The following is a 9,323-nucleotide window of genomic DNA, read 5'->3' on the forward strand; positions in this document are numbered from 1 at the left end:
TTTGGCTTTATTAAAAAAATACGCTACTCTCTTGCAAAATATTAATTGGGTAGTCCTCTGACACCATAATGAAGCGCCTGGCAAAAAATTAAAAAAAAATTTTGGGGGGTGTCAGTGTCCCTTTAACCAGATAATTGATAGTGTGTCCGGAGTCAAGCTCTCCTTCGCTCCCCACTTTTCGAGCTTGTTCCTCGTCTTCTTTTATTTGTTTCTTCGGCCAGATTATTCTACACTTCTGTTATGTCTCGATCTCGGCCGATTGTCAGTTGTGATGAATCGGGAGACATAAAAGCACGGCCATGTTAAAGTTTGTCCCAGTACAGGAATCTAGAGTGCACCGTGGTAGGGGTTTATTGGAACCCAAGTATGGGGCGCTTCTAGCGAGCTACATAACATTCCGCCACACAAATATTAAACAACAAATTAAAATGCTATAGGAGAAATCTTGAAGGAACTCTGACAGTCCTTCCTGAGCGTGTTGCTCGGAGTTGTGACTGGTTTGGCACACATCTCTAGGATGTCTCTTCTGGGTGATTTGCGCTGACCCTGGTGTCGACCGGATACTAATTCTCTGCAGTCACCTAGGGGTTCCTTGATTTGGTTCTCACATAAATGTGGTGTCGGTTGCGTGTATATGTGTTGTGTATGTTGGACGAAGTGACTCTGTACCTATGTCGTTCTGGACCCACCTGTGTCACCAAGGCCTTTTGTATCTCTTCCCGAGCCAGAACCAATCTGGTTGTTTCTTCTGCAAAGGAGGCAGTATTTGTGCATGTTGGTCTCCATGCTTTTGTTAAGCTTGCTGCTTTGCCTTTAGCTTCTTATGGAGGAGCTTGTGCCGGTAGTGAGGTAGGAGTGAGCTGGGATGGGCTGGAATTAGTGTTCTGATCCTTCTTCCCATTAGCATCTCTGCCGGAGATTCAAGTCGATTCATCGATGTTGCCCTGTAGCTCAACAAGACCACTGACAGTTATTTTCCTTCACCGAGTGCTTCCGTCATTGTAACCTTGATTGTCGTAATGGTCCTCTCTACCTGTCCGTTCGATCGAGGGAATAGTGGTGATATCGGGTTATGGGCAATGTCCCATTCCTTGTTGAAGTCTCTTAACTCGGTAGAGTCGAATAGGGGGCCCATGGTCATTGACCACTTCACTTGGTATGCCATAGCGTGCACTGGTATAACAGCAGATGCTGTGGTTGTTGGCATCTTCTTTACCTCAATGAACTTCGAGTAGTATTCGACCAGTGGCAAGTACGCGTACAGCCGTTTTAGTGGAAAAAAATCCATTGCGACATTCTCCCAAGGAGGAGTTGGAATATCTCTGTCGAGGAGTGGCTCTCGCTGGTTGGCTCGCTGATGGCGTTGGCAGATTTCACATCTGGTTATCATCTCCTCGATATTCTTGTTTAGTCCGGGCCAGTACACACTCTGGTGAGTTGTGTTCTTGCATGAGACCATGCCAACGATGAGCTATGTTGAGCCTTGAGAGCACCTCTTCTTGGCATACCTGTGGCACAGTCAGTCGTTCACCGTAGCAGACGAATCCATCAGTTGTGTAAAGTTCATCACTGATCACGTAGTAGGACTTGACGGATCTGGGAACGCTAGAGACCTTGTCGGACCAGCCTTTCTGGATGTGCGAGGCCACACGCTGAAGTGTAACGTCCGCTGCAGTGCAGGCTCACATTTTAGCTAACTTGGGTGTTTATGCTTGTACCAACGTGCAGACAAGAATGCCATGCTCTTGATCCGCAGTCTCGATGTACTTCACCGGATCTTGTGCTCCAGAAAACTGCAACAGTCAGCTGTTTCCCAGGAACGTATACCAACTTGATGGTGAAACGCTAGAGACGAAGCAACAAGCGCTGTAACCTGGGGGAGATCTTATGGAAGTCTTTGCAGTGCAGACCAATGAGCGGTCTGTGATCAGTCTCCACCACAATGCTTCGACCAGATGTAGTAATAAAACTGCTCACACGCAAAAACTGCGGCCAGTAGTTCCTTTTCAATCTGCGCATAACGCTGTTGGGCCAGTGTGAGCGCTGCTGATGCACAGGCCACTGGATGTCCATTTTGAAGGAGGGATCAACCGATCTGATATGAGCATGCATTTGTTGATATGACAATGGATTGCGCTGGGTCGAAGTAATGTAGCACCGGAGCAGTTGTCAGGTCGTGTTTGATTTTGTTGAATGCCTGTGACATCTTAGAGGTAATATGCCAGGCGACATCACACTTGAGAAGCTCTCGAAGAGGCTGCGTCTTTGTTGAGAAGTGTGGGACGAATTTTATGAGGAAAGTTGCCATCCCCAGAAATCGTAGAAGCTCCGCCTTGGTCGCTCGCACGGGTATAGGGTTGATTGCCTTCACCTTGTCGGGGTCAGGAGCAATGCCCTGTTGGGTGAGTTGCTGACCGATGTAGGTGACTGATGAGAGTCCCCGCTTGAGCTTGTCACCAATTATCCTGAGACTGTTGTCACGTGCTGTGGTGAGCACTTTTCGCAGATGGATCAGATGGTCACTTGGCGTTTTCGGCGCAACCAAAATGTCATCGAAGTATGGCGTCACAATGCCTTGACCCTCAAAGATTGTGTCAGTTGCCTGTTAAAACAGTTCAGGGGCGGTGCTGAGTCCAAACGGTATTCGCAAGAACATGTATCTTCCCCATGGCGTGGCGAATGTGCACAACAATGTGCTCTGTTTGTCGAGGGCTAGCTGCCAAAAGGCGCTCTTGGCATCCAGGACAGAGAACACTGTGTTTCCACTTAGTCGAGCAAAGAGTTCTTCAGGAACAGGAATGTGATAATGCTGCCGTTTCACTGCTGCGTTCAAACTTCTCGGATCCAGGCACATTTGAACATTTCCATCTTTCTTTTTGATGACGATGAGGTGAACCCAGTCTGTTGGCTCTGTCACTATTCTGATGATGCCGTTCGCTTGCCTCCACTCGAGTTTTGCTTTCAATGTGCCTTCGAGTGCACTTGGCACTCTTCGAAGGGCCGCTACAGTAGGCTTTGCGTCGGGTTCGGGGTGATGGTGTATTCTCCAGGCAGTCTGCCAATTCCTTTGAACACGTCGGGGAAGTCCTAGAGCACTGCTGCGAACTGTTGTGAAGCTGGATGGTTGGTCGTCTTCGTCGCTTGGATTTTCTTTACTCGGTGCAGTAGCTTTAATTCTGTTCATGCCGCTGCCCCTAAGATGGGCTTGAGGTCTCCTCTCACCAGGAGGAACCTCAGATTACTTTGGGTATCCTTCACTGAGCAAGGTAGTTCACACTAACGTAGAAGTTTGGGCTAGTTGCTAAGTAGACATGATAAAAACAAAACAGCGCAAAGACAAGGACGAAGTAGAAGAAACCACAGGACACAGCGCCGACCAAACAAGATCCATTGTCTTTGTGGTGTTTTGTTTTTATCATGTATGCTTACCAACTAGCCCAAACTACTACGTTAATCAACTATATTCATTTTACATCGGGCTTTTTTCAATGTTTGAGTTTGGATCCGTGTGTCCTGGTGACGCTTATAGCGGGCACGATTTGTCGCTCCCGCATGCTGGCCTTCTTCATTCGCGGGAAACTTCTGCCTCCAGAAGTCCGAATCTTGTTTGGTCGGCGCTGTGTCCTGTGGTTTCTTCTACTTCGTCTTTGTCTTGGCGCTGTTTTGTTTTTGTAGTTCACACTCATTTTCGGTGCGCAGACGCTCACCAAGATAGGTAGTTGCTCTTGCTATTGTTTTCTTTAGAGTTGGCTGGGGCGTCCATTTCGTGACAAGTCTCTCGGGTAGGGTATTCACATCGGAGCCACTGTCAAGTTTGAAGTTACCTCGCGGCCATTTACATTGACGTCATCTAGACAGTCTGGCTCTGTGCCTTCTTCAATGTCGTTGATGGTGAGGCTCCCGAGAGAGAATTCTTAAAAGGAGTCGTCATCTTGGTCGTCACCCAGCATCCGAACTTGTCTTGGGCCTTGCCGCTCTTTTTTTCGACACACACTGGCGTAATGTCCGAACTTGCCGCAGGAATAGCAGGTCAATCAATAAGCAGGCTAATGTCGAGGTTAGTGCATAGCTCCACACCTGCGGCATGCTGTTTTCTTGGGCACTGTTTCTCTGCTCTCGCCGTTTCGTTCCTGCGATGGAGGCTGTCGTCTTTGGCGTGGTGTTGTTTTGTCGACGAGTGTGTTTGCCGTGCTTGCGGCTCATGCTGTCCACAGTCGCCGCAACTTCTTGTCCATCTGACGCAGCCGCCAACGATGATATATGACGCTTTGAGATATCAGCCGCTCTGCAGGTCGCGATGATCGTTTCAAGTGTCAAGTTTCTCTCACGGAAGAGCTTTTCGTGTAGAGCTGAGTTGTGGATGCCAATGATGATTCTGTCGCCGAGGAGGAGGTCGTGCTTGTCACCGAAGCCGCACTTGTCAGCTTGGTGCTGAAGTTCCGCTATGTAGCCGTCAATCGGCTGGCTCTCTTTCTGGTACATGATGTTGAATATGGCTGTTGCTTACGTTACATTCTTGTAAGGGAAATATCTTTCGTCGAATTTTGCGAAAATGTCTGCGACCGTGTCTCTGATTGGTTCAGCTTCAGTTGGAGCGGGGAAGTGAAAAGTCTGCACCATTTTCTGCGCTGTCGGACCTAGTATGTGAAGTAGCAATGGTCGCCTGGTTGCAGCTGGCTTTTTGATGTACTCGCATGCCGCTTCGTAGAGCTCAGGATGCCTTCCACTCGGACCACGCTTCCGCCGGATTGTTGCCTGGTTGGAACGGTTCAGGGGGCCGGATCAGTGGAAATGACATGGCCTTTTGTTGCGCTGCGGCTTCGTTGAGTTGTTACGTTGATTATCCCACTTCTGACACCATGTTATGTCTCGATGTCGGCCGATTATTAGTTGTGATAAATCGGGAGACATAAAAGGACAGCCATGCTGAACTGTGTCCCAGTCTAGGAATGCAGAGTGCACCCTGTTGGGGGTTCATTCGAACCCATATAGGGGGCGCTGTTAGACAGCTACATAACAACTTCTACTAAACTTTCAAACTACAAAGTATGTCCATGTAGAATGACTAACATTAATTATTTCGTATTATGCATGTATGGTCTTTCGAGTGGTGGCTTCAGACTATAAAATGATAAGATGTAGTTTAGAATTAAAGGAGTTGAGTCGGAATCGTCCATAAGTATCAGTGCGAGAAATCACATCAATTATTATCTACCCTTTATTTCACACCTAGTGGTATTAACAAATAAATATTTTATGTTGCAAAAATTTTAGGTCATTTAATAACAAAAACAATTTAAACTAAACAGTCATTTAGGGAAATTGCTTGAACTGCCCAATCTGAGTTCATTTTTTCAAGCTACCCATGTTTATTGACTCAATTTATTCGCACCCATTTCTTCTATCTATGGGCTTCCCTTATCAGCCTCCGTCTACTTAATTTTTCGATTACCTAGTTTTTTTCAAGACTAAAATAAATATTCTTGTTTAACAAACAGTATGTGGAGTGAGAGACGATATAACAAGCAGAGCTTCCTAGGTTCGTCGACTTAGAGAGGACCCACTCTAGCTCTCATATGAAAAAAATAATGTTTAGTCATACGATTTTAACTGATTACATGCATATCATTATACGATAAATTATTTTAAAAAAGGATGACCTACACTCGAGAAAAGTTATTTGCGCAATTATTATGGCATCGATATTGTAAAAAACATACTGTATAAGATCTATTCCGGTTTGGTCGTTTTGTGTCTGAATATAGAAATACAAAACACAATCTCAGTGACTATATTCTTAAATGTTGTAAGTGTTCCAAGTGATTAAACCGAATTATGTAGCTGATATACTTTCATTTTACTTCTCATTATTTTCTGTAGCAACATACCAGCATGAGGAAGATTGGTTGTAATAAACTTTGAAAGCTATAAATCTCCAAGACATCGACATTCCTTGAAAAATTATTTGCACTGCACAGCAAGCTTCATATATAGGACGGACATCCCAGCAAGCATAAAAGAATATCTATCCAATGGGTTGTTGTCAATAAAACTGTGTACGGCAAGCCGATTACTTGTGATGTCATTATGTATAGTGCAGCCACAAGCAAGAGTCAGATATCATGGGGAAAACGTCGCACCATTCGCAAAACTCTCCTCCTACGTAGTATATACCAGTGAGAGTGTGACTTATGAATGTCTAACTACGATAGTTTTGATACATAACTCTTGCCGGCATTCAGTGGCCAGTTTTACTCGTGTACACAATAAAAATGTACTCATATTTCAGCATCCGCTTGGTTACTCGTGCACACCTGAAATTACACGTACGAGGAACGGCTGGCGATGTTAAAACTTAGACGCGCATGATCGAAAACATGTGCTTCATGAGTTTAATAGAAATACAGTGCGTGTGTAGGCAATCTAGTGATAGTCAATCATGATGTTTAACTGAACTTGTGCATATCCTGATATTAGCCTGCCAGAGACAGCATTGCCTTAACGACTATGGTTGAAAATTAAGGTTTAACCGATCCTTCCTAGCGCGCGGGTATGGGAGCGGGAAGGAGGAAAGAGGGAGTTGAAGTAAATCGTTCACCAGAGCTGGGTCGTCCTGTTCCTTTCCCCTACGAGCGCCCTCAAGGCGCAACATTTTAGTGCCGAAACCCGGGAGTTGAACAAAGTTGGACGCCGCATTGGTGAATATGGATCGACTAAAGGCTCTGTTATACTCCGACGTAACGCGCGCGCAAGCAAACGCTGGCCGAAGTCGGCTACGTCACGTCAGTCACGCCGTGCGCATAAAAAATTCGGCTTCTTTATACTCCGGCGTCCCTGGCAGCGCTCGCGGCGCGCGTCGGTGGGCCGCCGGTGCGGCGCATGCGCAGAATCTGACTACGGGGGCATCAACGTTACTAAAACACTCAGTTGGGAAACTCCCATAAAGACAGCTTTGAAAAAGTGGCCCCAATCTGTCTCCGAGCACCGAGCTAATGACGAACACAACGGCACCATTTCTCCCGCAGCGGCCACTCGAGGAACTGCACGTGACTTCTATTTTGGCCTTGAGAACAGATACAGCGGAAGAGGTGACAGGGGTGCCACCCCGTCTCCCCGGCGGTCGCGCCGCGTTCAACATCCGAAGTTAAAATGCACCTAGGTCTGGACGCACTACCTGAAAGGCCCGCTGAGGCATAGTTGTATAAAAACAATATTAATTGTTCCGCAAAACCTTGCGAACTAAAGATGATAAAAACATCACGCGCCAATCATTTGGTACTAAACTCCAATAAATTTCATACAAAAAGAGTCTTTTCCGTTTGTTTTTACGCAAAAACAGGCTTTCAAAAAGCTCAAGGTGACCATAGTACAGACAAACGATAAAGAGTGGCGCTGTTGTCGCATTTAGCTCGGTCTCGGTGGACACCAGCGGCCCAGGTTTCGACGGCAAGTTTCCCAACTGAGTGTTTTAGTAACGTTGGGGGGCATGTTTCCTGCAAGAGTGCGCCACTTCCGGTTCCTTTTCGTTTCGAATAGCATACGAAAATTCTCGCGCTTCTTGAGCGTCCAGTTCGAGCGATGGCGTGGACGTACCTTGCACGACGAAAACTCGCGCTGGCACTGTTGGTGCCCGCCTGCGCCGCAAGCGTAGGCGGTCAGTTTGCATACGGTACATCTTTGACAAGCGCCCGGTCTACGGTACTCAAGCTTCCTCGTGTCATAGACTCTCGGGTGAGGACGAATTCCCTCGATCAGCTTCTCGACCGACCGAGTCCGATTCTTCAAACACGACGCCACACGGAGTGGTGCTCCTGTCGTCTGCTATTGCTCGCATTCGCCGCTCTTCCCGTGCGACGCCTGTCGGGAGCCAGCGCGTGATGCATCCTGGTCCGGCGTCGCCGGCGCGGCCGGCGCGGAATACGGCATGCTCCATTTTGGCGTCGAGGTGGTCAGGCTGCGCCGAACGCCGCCGGTCGCGTCGGTTACGTCACGACGCCGGAGTATAGAGCGTCGGGTTTTCGCCGACGTGACGTCGCTGTGACGCGCTTGCGCGCGCGCGCGCGTTACGTCGGAGTATAACAGAGCCTTAAAGAAGAAACGAGCGGTTCGACGCAGCCGGAACACCAAGCTCGTAAATGAGATACGAGCTGCGCTAGAGTCGGACCCTATGGACTCCAAGAGACTTGAAAGTTTGCGTGACAGACTGCTTGCTAGCAACGAAGAGCTTCGGAAGGTCAATGAGGAGATAGAGCCCCTCATCGACGACAACGACTTGGAGGAGGACTACAGCACCGTGGCTGACTTCGAGGACGAGGTCGCAAGGATTATCAGTGAGGTTCGAGCCCAGACGACACCGCAACCGCCACGCTCCGGAGGCAACAAAGGCAACAGCTCCTACTTGACTGGAATCAAGCTCCCGAAACTACAACTGCTGCAGTTCCAAGGTGAGCTTACAGAATGGCAACCATTTTGGGAGCAATTCGACGTTGCGGTACACCGCAACACAAGTCTTTCTGAGCCGGAGAAGTTCCAGTACTTGCGCTCACTTCTCGTTGGACCAGCAGCCAGCATGATTTCTGGACTACAAGCCACTGCGGCATGTTACCAAGATGCGGTAGAGATGCTGACTGAGCGGTTCGGTGATAAACAACGAATCGAACGCGAATATCTGGGAAGACTGCGTAGGCTACCAGCTGTGAAGTCTGAGCGTGACGTACAGGGACTACGGAACGTCTACGATCACGTGCAAACAAACATCCGTGGCTTGCGTTCCCTGGGTATTTCGAGTGATACATACGCAACTATGCTGGTTGATATACTTCTGAACAGCTTGCCATCACACATCGTAGTGGAGTACTACCGCATCAAGAGCTATATGCCACAACTGGCTCCTCTTACTCTCCCCGATCAGACTGCAGCCACTTCCAGTAGTGCGACGCGTTGTGAGACTATGGTTGATACATCGAGGAATACGGGAGAAGAGCTGGCTAAGCTGCTACAATTTCTACGGGTGGAAATCGAGAGCCGCGAGCGATCCTCACGTGACGAGCGTCCATCGGCGAATCTTTCACCATGGGCTTCCAGACCTCGACAGGCTATCTCGATTCCTTCAACAATGGTGCTGCAAAACTCAAGTCATCTAGAGGACGCTTGTTTCTCCTGTGGAAAGGAGGATCATGCTGCCAGCACATGTTCTTCCGGGAGCTCCTTAGATGAGAAGAAAAGGCGCCTTGCACAGGACAGCCGATGTTTCCGATGCACGAAAAGAGGCCACCGCTCTAAGGATTGTCGGCACATTGATACTTTAGACCCATGTTGTTGTA

General features: G+C 48.1%; 1 protein-coding gene across 1 annotated transcript in view; it reads left to right on the forward strand.

Moving 5' to 3' along the window:
- Positions 1-5,912, forward strand: part of LOC115308943 (actinia tenebrosa protease inhibitors-like) — a 54,154-nt gene extending 48,242 nt beyond the window's left edge. Inside the window, exon 7 of the mRNA XM_040208975.1 lies at positions 5,881-5,912. Coding sequence (XP_040064909.1) covers positions 5,881-5,912 — 32 coding nt within the window. The remainder of the gene's footprint in view (positions 1-5,880) is intronic.
- Positions 5,913-9,323: the final 3,411 nt, after the last annotated feature.

Source organism: Ixodes scapularis, unplaced genomic scaffold, assembly GCF_016920785.2.
Source record: "Ixodes scapularis isolate PalLabHiFi unplaced genomic scaffold, ASM1692078v2 PGA_scaffold2__306_contigs__length_199485367, whole genome shotgun sequence".
In the NCBI taxonomy this organism is placed as follows: domain Eukaryota; kingdom Metazoa; phylum Arthropoda; class Arachnida; order Ixodida; family Ixodidae; genus Ixodes; species Ixodes scapularis.